This window comes from Coregonus clupeaformis, chromosome 23, assembly GCF_020615455.1.
Source record: "Coregonus clupeaformis isolate EN_2021a chromosome 23, ASM2061545v1, whole genome shotgun sequence".
Classification (NCBI taxonomy): domain Eukaryota; kingdom Metazoa; phylum Chordata; class Actinopteri; order Salmoniformes; family Salmonidae; genus Coregonus; species Coregonus clupeaformis.
In genome coordinates, this window is record NC_059214.1 from 52,528,642 (window position 1) to 52,541,074 (window position 12,433).

Sequence of the window (12,433 nt, forward strand, 5' to 3'; positions counted from 1 at the left end):
GTATCTGGACCAGGACTTGTCTGAGAGGACAGTATCTGGACCAGGACTTGTCTGAGAGGACAGTATCTGGACCAGGACTTGTCTGAGAGGACAGTATCTGGACCAGGACTTGTCTGAGAGGACAGTATCTGGACCAGGACTTGTCTGAGAGGACAGTATCTGGACCAGGACTTGTCTGAGAGGACAGTATCTGGAGCAGGATTTGTCTGAGAGGACAGTATCTGGACCAGGACTTGTCTGAGAGGACAGTATCTGGACCAGGACTTGTCTGAGAGGACAGTATCTGGAGCAGGACTTGTCTGAGAGGACAGTATCTGGAGCAGGACTTGTCTGAGAGGACAGTATCTGGACCAGGACTTGTCTGAGAGGACAGTATCTGGACCAGGACTTGTCTGAGAGGACAGTATCTGGAGCAGGATTTGTCTGAGAGGACAGTATCTGGACCAGGACTTGTCTGAGAGGACAGTATCTGGACCAGGACTTGTCTGAGAGGACAGTATCTGGACCAGGACTTGTCTGAGAGGACAGTATCTGGACCAGGACTTGTGTCTGAGAGGACAGTATCTGGACCAGGACTTGTCTGAGAGGACAGTATCTGGACCAGGACTTGTCTGAGAGGACAGTATCTGGAGCAGGACTTGTCTGAGAGGACAGTATCTGGACCAGGACTTGTCTGAGAGGACAGTATCTGGACCAGGACTTGTCTGAGAGGACAGTATCTGGAGCAGGACTTGTCTGAGAGGACAGTATCTGGACCAGGATTTGTCTGAGAGGACAGTATCTGGAGCAGGATTTGTCTGAGAGGACAGTATCTGGACCAGGACTTGTCTGAGAGGACAGTATCTGGACCAGGACTTGTCTGAGAGGACAGTATCTGGACCAGGACTTGTCTGAGAGGACAGTATCTGGAGCAGGATTTGTCTGAGAGGACAGTATCTGGACCAGGACTTGTCTGAGAGGACAGTATCTGGACCAGGACTTGTCTGAGAGGACAGTATCTGGAGCAGGACTTGTCTGAGAGGACAGTATCTGGACCAGGACTTGTCTGAGAGGACAGTATCTGGACCAGGACTTGTCTGAGAGGACAGTATCTAACTGTTATTCCTTCGTATTTTAAGAAGCAGCAGGATTTTAGTCATGAAGGATATTGCTCTATCGCTACTGAGTCGAGGCTGTGGACATGTTGCCCAGTCACATCTGGGCAGTCAAGATGGACGCCTGGAAGTCTGCTTCGAACCTGAGGTAAATTTCAGGTTCTTTTACACTTGATTCAGTTGGAAAGCAAGTAATAGCACGTTATAAAGCTTTATATCTGCAGGCTTTAAGTAAAGTGTTACCCTTTAAAGTGTTTTGATTTATTTATTAAAGACTCAAATAACAATTAAATTGGGAAATGTGGTAGTTATGATTCAATAGCCCCCGAGTGGCGCAGCGGTCTAACGCACTGCATCTCAGTGCTTGCGGCGTCACTACAGACCCCCTGGTTCGATTCCAGGCTGTATCACAACCGGCCCGTGATTGGGAGTCCCATAGGGCGGTGCACAATTGGTCCGGGTTTGGCCGGTGTAGGACGTCATTGTAAATAAGAATTTGTTCTTAACTGACTTGCCTAGTTAAATAAAATTTGTTTGACAATACTAATTGTTTATTTCTACCTAGGACTACTATCTCTGGAAGTCTCAGCCCTCCCTGCTCCGCTTATCTAAGAGTGGTCGTCTGCTGGGCGGGGTGGAGCCAGCGCTTCCTAAAACCTACAGCACCAGACGGGGACCTCTCTTCCTGTACTACGAGGAAATGGCCATGACGTCATCGGTCCTGTCATCATGCCCCTCAGGGTCAGAGGACAACAGGAAGAGGTGGGCCTCCCACCATTCCAGACAGGAAGTGGAGCTCCAGCTGAACACTCTGCGGGACCTGACGGGAGCCATACTGGCCTATGGGAATAAGCAGGTAGAGCTCAGCCAATAGGAAGAGTCTGGGGCAACAAGCAGGTAGAGATCAGCCAATAGGAAGAGTCTGGGGCAACAAGCAGGTAGAGATCAGCCAATAGGAAGAGTCTGGGGCAACAAGCAGGTAGAGCTCAGCCAATAGGAAGAGTCTGGGGCAACAAGCAGGTAGAGCTCAGCCAATAGGAAGAGTCTGGGGCAACAAGCAGGTAGAGCTCAGCCAATAGGAAGAGTCTGGGACAACAAGCAGGTAGAGATCAGCCAATAGGAGACATCTGGTGCCTGATTCACACTGTAGGGCCAACCAGAAACATTCTGTGCTGGCTTGGATAATTTTTGCGGTGGGCTGGCGGAAGGGAGGCATGGAGGGTGGAGCTGTATTTCTCATTCATGCCAAATGGCACACTATTCCCTACATAGTGCACTATGGTACAGTACCTGGGCCTGGTAAATAATACAGTCATGCATTCGCTCTCTCTCTGTCTCTCTCTGTCTCTCTCTGTCTCTGTCTCTCTCTGTCTCTCTCTCTGTCTCTCGCTCTCTCTGTCTCTCTCTCTGTCTCTCTCTCTCTGTCTCTCTCTCTGTCTCTCTCCCTCCCTGTCTCTCTCTCTGTCTCTCTCCCTCCCCCTCTCTCTCTCTCCACCTTCACTAACAAACCATCCCTCTCTCTCCCTCCCCCTCTCTCTCTCTCCAACTACACTAACAAACCATCCCTACACTAACTCTCTCTCTCTCGCTCTCTCGCTCTCTCGCTCTCTCGCTCTCTCGCTCTCTCTGTCTCTCTCTGTCTTCTGCTCTCTCTGTCTCCTCACCTCCCTCTCTCTCTCCACCTTCACTAACAAACCATCCCTCTCTCTCTCTCTCTCTCGCTCTCTCTCTCTCGCCTCTCGCTCTCTCGCCTCTCCGCTCCGCCTCTCTCGCCTCGCTCTCCTCTCTCCGCTCTCTCTCGCTCTCCGCTCCTCTCTTCTCGCTCTCTCTCTCCTCTCTCGCTCTCTCTCTCTCTCTCTCTCTCTCTCTCTGTCTCTGTCTCGTCTCTGTCTCTCTCTCTCTCTCTCTCTCTCTCTCTCTCTCTCTGTCTCTCTCTGTCTCTGTCTCTCTCTGTCAGTGTGTCTCTCTATCAATCAATTTTTCAATCAATTTTATTTTATATAGCCCTTCTTACATCAGCTAATATCTCGAAGTGCTGTACAGAAACCCAGCCTAAAACCCCAAACAGCTAGTAATGCAGGTGTAGAAGCACGGTGGCTAGGAAAAACTCCCTAGAAAGGCGAAAACCTAGGAAGAAACCTAGAGAGGAACCAGGCTATGAGGGGTGGCCAGTCCTCTTCTGGCTGTGCCGGGTGAAGATTATAACAGAACCATGCCAAGATGTTCAAAAATGTTCATAAGTGACAAGCATGGTCAAATAATAATCAGGAATAAATCTCAGTTGGCTTTTCATAGCCGATCATTAAGAGTTGAAAACAGCAGGTCTGGGACAGGTAGGGGTTCCATAACCGCAGGCAGAACAGTTGAAACTGGAATAGCAGCAAGGCCAGGCGGACTGGGGACAGCAAGGAGTCACCACGGCCGGTAGTCCCGACGTATGGTCCTAGGTGCTCAGGTCTCTCAGTTGGCTTTTCATAGCCGATCATTAAGAGTTGAAAACAGCAGGTCTGGGACAGGTAGGGGTTTCGTAACCGCAGGCAGAACAGTTGAAACTGGAATAGCAGCAAGGCCAGGCGGACTGGGGACAGCAAGGTGTCATCATGCCCGGTAGTCCTGACGTATGGTCCTAGGGCTCAGGTTCTCAGAGAGAAAGAGAGAACGAGAGAATTAGAGAGAGCATACTTAAATTCACACAGGACACTGGATAAGACAGGAGAAGTACTCCAGGTATAACCAACTAACCCCAGCCCCCCGACACATAAACTACTGCAGCATAAATACTGGAGGCTGAGACAGGAGCGGTCCGGAGACACTGTGGCCCCATCCGAAGAAACCCCGGACAGGGCCAAACAGGAAGGATATAACCCCACCCACTCTGCCAAAGCACAGCCCCCGCACCACTAGAGGGATATCCTCAACCACCAACTTACAATCCTGAGACAAGGCCGAGTATAGCCCACAGAGGTCTCCACCACAGCACAAACCAAGGGGGGGCGCCAACCCAGACAGGAAGATCACGTCAGTAACTCAACCCCACTCAAGTGACGCACCCCTCCCAGGGACGGCATGAAAGAGCACCAGCAAGCCAGTGACTCAGCCCCTGCAACAGGGTTAGAGGCAGAGAACCCCAGTGGAGAGGGGAACCGGCCCGGCAGAGACAGCAAGGGCTGTTCGTTGCTCCAGAGCCTTTCCGTTCACCTTCACACTCCTGGGCCAGACTACACTCAATCATATGACCTACTGAAGAGATAAGTCTTCAGTAAAGACTTAAAGGTTGAGACCGAGTCTGCGTCTCTCACATGGGTAGGCAGACTGTTCCATAAAAATGGAGATCTATAGGAGAAAGCCCTGCCTCCGCTGTTTGCTTAGAAATTCTAGGGACAATTAGGAGGCCTGCGTCTTGTGACCGTAGCGTACGTATTGGTATGTACGGCAGGACCAACTCGGAAAGATAGGTAGGAGCAAGCCCATGTAACGCTTTATAGGTTAACAGTAAAACCTTGAAATCAGCCCTTGCCTTAACAGGAAGCCAGTGTAGGGAAGCTAGCACTGGAGTAATATGATCAAATTTCTTGGTTCTAGTCAGGATTCTAGCAGCCGTATTTAGCACTAACTGAAGTTTATTTAGTGCTTTATCCGGAGTAGCCGGAAAATAGAGCATTGCAGTAGTCTAACCTAGAAGTAACAAATGCATGGATTAATTTTTCTGCATCATTTTGGACAGAAAATTTCTGATTTTTGCAATGTTACGTAGATGGAAAAAAGCTGTCCTTGAAACAGTCTTGATATGTTCGTCAAAAGGAGAGATCAGGGTCAAGAGTAACGCTGAGGTCCTTCACAGTTTTATTTGAGACGACTTTACAACCATCAAGATGAATTGTCAGATTTAACAGAAGATCTCTTTGTTTCTTGGGACCTAGAACAAGCATCTCTGTTTTGTCCGAGTTTAAAAGTAAAACGTTTTCAGCCATCCACTTCCTTATGTCTGAAACACAGGCTTCTAGCGAGGGCAATTTTGGGGCTTCACCATGTTCACCATCTCTATCTGTCTCTGTCTGTGTGTCTCTCTATCTGTCTCTGTCTCTCTCTCTGTCTCTCTCTCTCTCTAAAGTAGTCTCTTCCATAGGGAATACAGTGCCATTTGGGATGCAGCCATAGACGGCTGCCTTATCTACCCAGCCCAGGTGCTGCCTGCATGGCTGGGAAAGAGAGAGAGCTCAGTCTGTGGGGGAGATTAATTATGGGTGCGTCCAAATGGCATAGTGCAGAGGGCTCTGGTTAAGAGATTTATGTGTATATAGCTGACAGTCCTAGTGGGACATGTTTAGAGATATCTGTGTGTATATAGCTGACAGTGCTAGTGGGACATGTTTAGAGATATCTGTGTATATAAAGCGAGGTCCATAAAGAAATGGTTTGTTGAGATCGGTGTGGAAGAACTTGACTGGCCTGGACAAAGCCCTGACCTCAACCCCATCGAACAGCTTTGGGATGAATTGGAACGCCGACTGCGAGCCAGGCCTAATCGCCCAACATCAGTGCCCGACGTCACTAATGTTCTTGTGGCTGAATGGAAGCAAGTCCCCACTACAATGTTCCAACATCTAGTGGAAAGCCTTCCCAGAAGAGTGGAGGCTGTTATAGCAGCAAAGTGGGACCAACTCCATAATTCATGCCCATGATTTTGGAATGAGATACTTTTGGTCATGTAGTGTATATTGAGTTTGTTCCCCCCCACTACTCAAACCACCCGCGGTCTGGATTGGACCACCCGCGGTCTGGATTGGAACACCTTCATGGGTTGAATGTTTGACACCCCTGATCTAAAGACTCCTGTCAATTAATGGCTTTATCTCCTAACTCTGGGTAGATAAAACACATACTAAATAAACTAACATGATATAAACAGGACAGTTATCATTCACATCAATTTGTTTTGTGTCATCAGTGAAAGGATGGTACGCTGTGATGAACCATATAAACAAGATATATATAAACTATGGCTGGACACGCCCATCCAGGAACAAGCTATATATATCAACTATGGCAGGACACGCCCATCCAGAAACAAGCTATATATATATAAACTATGGCAGGACACGCCCATCCAGAAACAAGCTATATATATAAACTATGGCAGGACACGCCCATCCAGAAACAAGCTATATATATATACTATGGCAGGACACGCCCATCCAGAAACAAGCTATATATATCAACTATGGCTGGACACGCCCATCCAGAAACATGCTATATATATAAACTATGGCAGGACACGCCCATCCAGAAACAAGCTATATATATAAACTATGGCAGGACACGCCCATCCAGAAACAAGCTATATATATCAACTATGGCAGGACACGCCCATCCAGAAACAAGCTATATATACAGTGGGGGAAAAAAGTATTTAGTCAGCCACCAATTGTGCAAGTTCTCCCACTTAAAAAGATGAGAGAGGCCTGTAATTTTCATCATAGGTACACGTCAACTATGACAGACAAATTGACAAAAAAATATCCAGAAAATCACATTGTAGGATTTTTTATGAATTTATTTGCAAATTATGGTGGAAAATAAGTATTTGGTCACCTCACAGACCTGTAACTTCTTCTTTAAGAGGCTCCTCTGTCCTCCACTCGTTACCTGTATTAATGGCACCTGTTTGAACTTGTTATCAGTATAAAAGACACGTGTCCACAACCTCAAACAGTCACACTCCAAACTCCACTATGGCCAAGACCAAAGAGCTGTCAAAGGACACCAGAAACAAAATTGTAGACCTGCACCAGGCTGGGAAGACTGAATCTGCAATAGGTAAGCAGCTTGGTTTGAAGAAATCAACTGTGGGAGCAATTATTAGGAAATGGAAGGCATACAAGACCACTGATAATCTCCCTCGATCTGGGGGCTCCACGCAAGATCTCACCCCGTGGGGTCAAAATGATCACAAGAACGGTGAGCAAAAATCCCAGAACCACACGGGGGACCCAGTGAATGACCTGCAGAGAGATGGGACCAAAGTAACAAAGCCTACCATCAGTAACACACTCGCCACCAGGGACTCAAATCCTGCAGTGCCAGACGTGTCCCCCTGCTCAAGCCAGTACATGTCAGGCCCGTCTGAAGTTTGCTAGAGTGCATTTGGATGATCCAGAAGAGGATTGGGAGAATGTCATATGGTCAGATGAAACCAAAATAGAACTTTTTGGTAAAAAGTCAACTCGTCGTGTTTGGAGGACAAAGAATGCTGAGTTGCATCCAAAGAACACCATACCTACTGCGAAGCACGGGGTGGAAACATCATGCTTTGGGGCTGTTTTTCTGCAAAGGGACCAGACGACTGATCCGTGTAAAGGAAAGAATGAATGGGGCCATGTATCGTGAGATTTTGAGTGAAAACCTCCTTCCATCAGCAAGGGCATTGAAGATGAAACGTGGCTGGGTCTTTCAGCATGACAATGATCCCAAACACACGCCGGGCAACGAAGGAGTGGCTCGTAGAAGCAGTTCAAGGTCCTGGAGTGGCCTAGCCAGTCTCCAGATCTCAACCCCATAGAAAATCTTTGGAGGGAGTTGAAAGTCCGTGTTGCCCAGCGACAGCCCCAAAACCTCACTGCTCTAGAGGAGATCTGCATGGAGGAATGGGCCAAAATACCAGCAACAGTGTGTGAAAACCTTGTGAAGACTTACAGAAAACGTTTGACCTGTGTATATAAGGGTATATAACAAAGTATTGAGAAACTTTTGTTATTGACCAAATACTTGTTTTCCACCATAATTTGCAAATAAATTCATAAAAAATCCTACAATGTGATTTTCTGGATTTTTTTCTCATTTTGTCTGTCATAGTTGACGTGTACCTATGATGAAAATTACAGGCCTCTCTCATCTTTTTAAGTGGGAGAACTTGCACAATTGGTGGCTGACTAAATACTTTTTTCCCCCACTGTATCAACTATGGCAGGACACGCCCATCCAGAAACAAGCTATATATATCAACTATGGCAGGACACGCCCATCCAGAAACAAACTATATATATAAACTATGGCAGGACACGCCCATCCAGAAACAAGCTATATATATAAACTATGGCAGGACACGCCCATCCAGAAACAAGCTACAGTGGGGAAAAAAAGTATTTAGTCAGCCACCAATTGTGCAAGTTCTCCCACTTAAAAAGATGAGAGAGGCCTGTAATTTTCATCATAGGTACACGTCAACTATGACAGACAAAATGAGAAAAAAAAATCCAGAAAATCACATTGTAGGATTTTTAATGAATTTATTTGCAAATTATGGTGGAAAATAAGTATTTGGTCAATAACAAAAGTTTCTCAATACTTTGTTATATACCCTTTGTTGGCAATGACACAGGTCAAACGTTTTCTGTAAGTCTTCACAAGGTTTTCACACACTGTTGCTGGTATTTTGGCCCATTCCTCCATGCAGATCTCCTCTAGAGCAGTGATGTTTTGGGGCTGTCGCTGGGCAACACAGACTTTCAACTCCCTCCAAAGATTTTCTATGGGGTTGAGATCTGGAGACTGGCTAAGCCACTCCAGGACCTTGAAATGCTTCTTACGAAGCCACTCCTTCGTTGCCCGGGCGGTGTGTTTGGGATCATTGTCATGCTGAAAGACCCAGCCACGTTTCATCTTCAATGCCCTTGCTGATGGAAGGAGGTTTTCACTCAAAATCTCGCGATACATGGCCCCATTCATTCTTTCCTTTACACGGATCAGTCGTCCTGGTCCCTTTGCAGAAAAACAGCCCCAAAGCATGATGTTTCCACCACCATGCTTCACAGTAGGTATGGTGTTCTTTGGATGCAACTCAGCATTCTTTATCCTCCAAACACGACGAGTTGAGTTTTTACCAAAAAGTTCTATTTTGGTTTCATCTGACCATATGACATTCTCCCAATCCTCTTCTGGATCATCCAAAGGCACTCTAGCAAACTTCAGACGGGCCTGGACATGTACTGGCTTAAGCAGGGGGACTGCAGGATTTGGAGTCCCTGGCGGCGTAGTGTGTTACTGATGGTAGGCTTTGTTACTTTGGTCCCAGCTCTCTGTAGGTCATTCACTAGGTCCCCCCCATGTGGTTCTGGGATTTTTGCTCACCGTTCTTGTGATCATTTTGACCCCACGGGGTGAGCTCTTGCGTGGAGCCCCAGATCGAGGGAGATTATCAGTGGTCTTGTATGTCTTCCATTTCCTAATAATTGCTCCCACAGTTGATTTCTTCAAACCAAGCTGCTTACCTATTGCAGATTCAGTCTTCCCAGCCTGGTGCAGGTCTACAATTTTGTTTCTGGTGTCCTTTGACAGCTCTTTGGTCTTGGCCATAGTGGAGTTTGGAGTGTGACTGTTTGAGGTTGTGGACAGGTGTCTTTTATACGGATAACAAGTTCAAACAGGTGCCATTAATACAGGTAACGAGTGGAGGACAGAGGAGCCTCTTAAAGAAGAAGTTACAGGTCTGTGAGAGCCAGAAATCTTGCTTGTTTGTAGGTGACCAAATACTTATTTTCCACCATAATTTGCAAATAAATTCATTAAAAATCCTACAATGTGATTTTCTGGAATTTCTTTTCTCAATTTGTCTGTCATAGTTGACGTGTACCTATGATGAAAATTACAGGCCTCTCTCATCTTTTTAAGTGGGAGAACTTGCACAATTGGTGGCTGACTAAATACTTTTTTTCCCCACTGTATATATATCAACTATGGTAGGACACGCCCATCCAGTTCATATTTACCACTGACAGGCTAAATGTATTGCTAAAGCCCTTTTCCTACCACTGGGAAGTATCTAAAGTAGTGTAGTAGTAGTTATGATGCATCTATAATAGTTGGTGTCTGTCTCTCCCTCAGCTCCGTGAGGAAGGAGAAGGCCAGCCTGTCCTGCCCCTCCCCTCCAGTCTCCCTCAGCTCCGTGAGGAAGGAGAAGGCCAGCCTGTCCTGCCCCTCCCCTCCAGTCTCCCTCAGCTCCGTGAGGAAGGAGAAGGCCAGCCTGTCCTCCCCCTCCTCTCCAGTCTCCCTCAGCTCCGTGAGGAAGGAGAAGGCCAGCCTGTCCTCCCCCTCCTCTCCAGTCTCCCTCAGCTCCGTGAGGAAGGAGAAGGCCAGCCTGTCCTCCCCCTCCCCTCCAGTCAGGAGTCTTACTATCCTCCAATCAAGCCCTCCTACCCCAAACACCCCACCAAAGGTTGGACTCCCTTCAGGTCCACCTGGAGCCGCCACTTGGAGCAGCTTACAGGTAACACACAGGACAGGCCAAAGGTCAAAGGTAACAGGCATAACAGGGCTAACATGAAATGTGTCCACCTTCTGTCAAGAATGGGAGTTGAGAGAAAGTCCGAAAATAGACGGCCTGTGCATGTCTGAGTATTTCACTGAAACAGAGAGACCTTTCCTGTCCTCCGCTTGTCTCTTGTTTTACCAGATGATCCAGAGCTGTGTAGGGGCCATGTCAAGATTCCATGCCCCACCCCAGCTGCAGGAAATGGCCAGGCAGTCTCCCCCAGACCCTACAGGCAACCTCAAGTTCCTTTACCACCAATACCAGAGGTGAACTGCTATACAAGAGACGTATCTCATCCAGCACCAGGTAAACTCAGCATGTTGACCAACAGATTTAAGTCCAATGCTTTATGCTGGAAACTTCCAATCGCCCATGCCTCCACTAATCCAATGCTTTATGGTGGAAACTCCCACTAGATTAGGGTTAGTAATGATGGAGAGGACAACAGTGGGAGGGTTAGTAATGATGGAGAGGACAACAGTGAGAGGGTTAGGGTTAGTAATGATGGAGAGGACAACAGTTGGAGGGTTAGTAATGATGGAGAGGACAACAGTGGGAGGGTTAGTAATGATGGAGAGGGACAACAGTGGGAGGGTTAGTAATGATGGAGAGGGACAACAGTGGAGGGTTAGGGTTAGTAATGATGGAGAGGGACAACAGTGGGAGGGTTAGTAATGATGGAGAGGACAACAGTGGGAGGGTTAGTAATGATGGAGAGGACAACAGTGGAGGGTTAGGGTTAGTAATGATGGAGAGGACAACAGTTGGAGGGTTAGGGTTAGTAATGATGGAGAGGACAACAGTGGGAGGGTTAGTAATGATGGAGAGGACAACAGTGGGAGGGTTAATGATGATAGAGGGACAACAGTGGGAGGGTTAGTAATGATGGAGAGGGACAACAGTGGGAGGGTTAGTAATGATGGAGAGGACAACAGTTGGAGGGTTAGGGTTAGTAATGATGGAGAGGGACAACAGTGGGAGGGTTAGGGTTAGTAATGATGGAGAGGGACAACAGTGGGAGGGTTAGTAATGATGGAGAGGGACAACAGTGGGAGGGTTAGTAATGATGGAGAGGACAACAGTGGGAGGGTTAGTAATGATGGAGAGGACAACAGTGGGAGGGGTTAGTAATGATGGAGAGGACAACAGTGGGAGGTTAGTAATGATGGAGAGGGACAACAGTGGGTTAGGGTTAGTAATGATGGAGAGGACAACAGTGGAGGGTTAGGGTTAGTAATGATGGAGAGGGACAACAGTGGGAAGGGTTAGTAATGATGGAGAGGACAACAGTGGGAGGGTTAGTAATGATGGAGAGGACAACAGTGGGAGGGTTAGTAATGATGGAGAGGACAACAGTGGGAGGGTTAGTAATGATGGAGAGGACAACAGTGGGAGGGTTAGTAATGATGGAGAGGGACAACAGTGGGAGGGTTAGTAATGATGGAGAGGACAACAGTGGGAGGGTTAGTAATGATGGAGAGGGACAACAGTGGGAGGGTTAGTAATGATGGAGAGGACAACAGTGGGAGGGTTAGTAATGATGGAGAGGACAACAGTGGGAGGGTTAGTAATGATGGAGAGGACAACAGTGGGAGGGTTAGTAATGATGGAGAGGACAACAGTGGGAGGGTTAGTAATGATGGAGAGGACAACAGTGGGAGGGTTAGTAATGATGGAGAGGACAACAGTGGGAGGGTTAGTAATGATGGAGAGGACAACAGTGGGAGGGTTAGTAATGATGGAGAGGACAACAGTGGGAGGGTTAGTAATGATGGAGAGGACAACAGTGGAAGGGTTAGTAATGATGGAGAAGGACAACAGTGAGGAGGGTTAGTAATGATGGAGAAGGGACAACAGTGAGAGGGTTAGTAATGATGGAGAGGACAACAGTGGGAGGGTTAGTAATGATGGAGAGGACAACAGTGGGAGGGTTAGTAATGATGGAGAGGACAACAGTGGGAGGGTTAGTAATGATGGAGAGGACAACAGTGGAGGGTTAGTAATGATGGAGAGGACAACAGTGGGAGGGTTA

The 12,433-nt window shown here is 47.4% G+C and overlaps 1 protein-coding gene across 1 annotated transcript; it reads left to right on the forward strand.

The window, feature by feature from the left end:
* The first annotated feature begins 1,079 nt into the window (after window positions 1-1,079).
* LOC121560088 (signaling mucin HKR1-like) lies at window positions 1,080-10,690 on the forward strand. Its single transcript, XM_041873135.2, has 4 exons — window positions 1,080-1,242; window positions 1,660-1,946; window positions 9,975-10,356; window positions 10,543-10,690. Exons 1-4 carry the CDS (start codon window positions 1,138-1,140, stop codon window positions 10,669-10,671), a joined length of 903 nt encoding a protein of 300 aa, XP_041729069.2. The 5' UTR covers window positions 1,080-1,137; the 3' UTR covers window positions 10,672-10,690.
* Window positions 10,691-12,433: the final 1,743 nt, after the last annotated feature.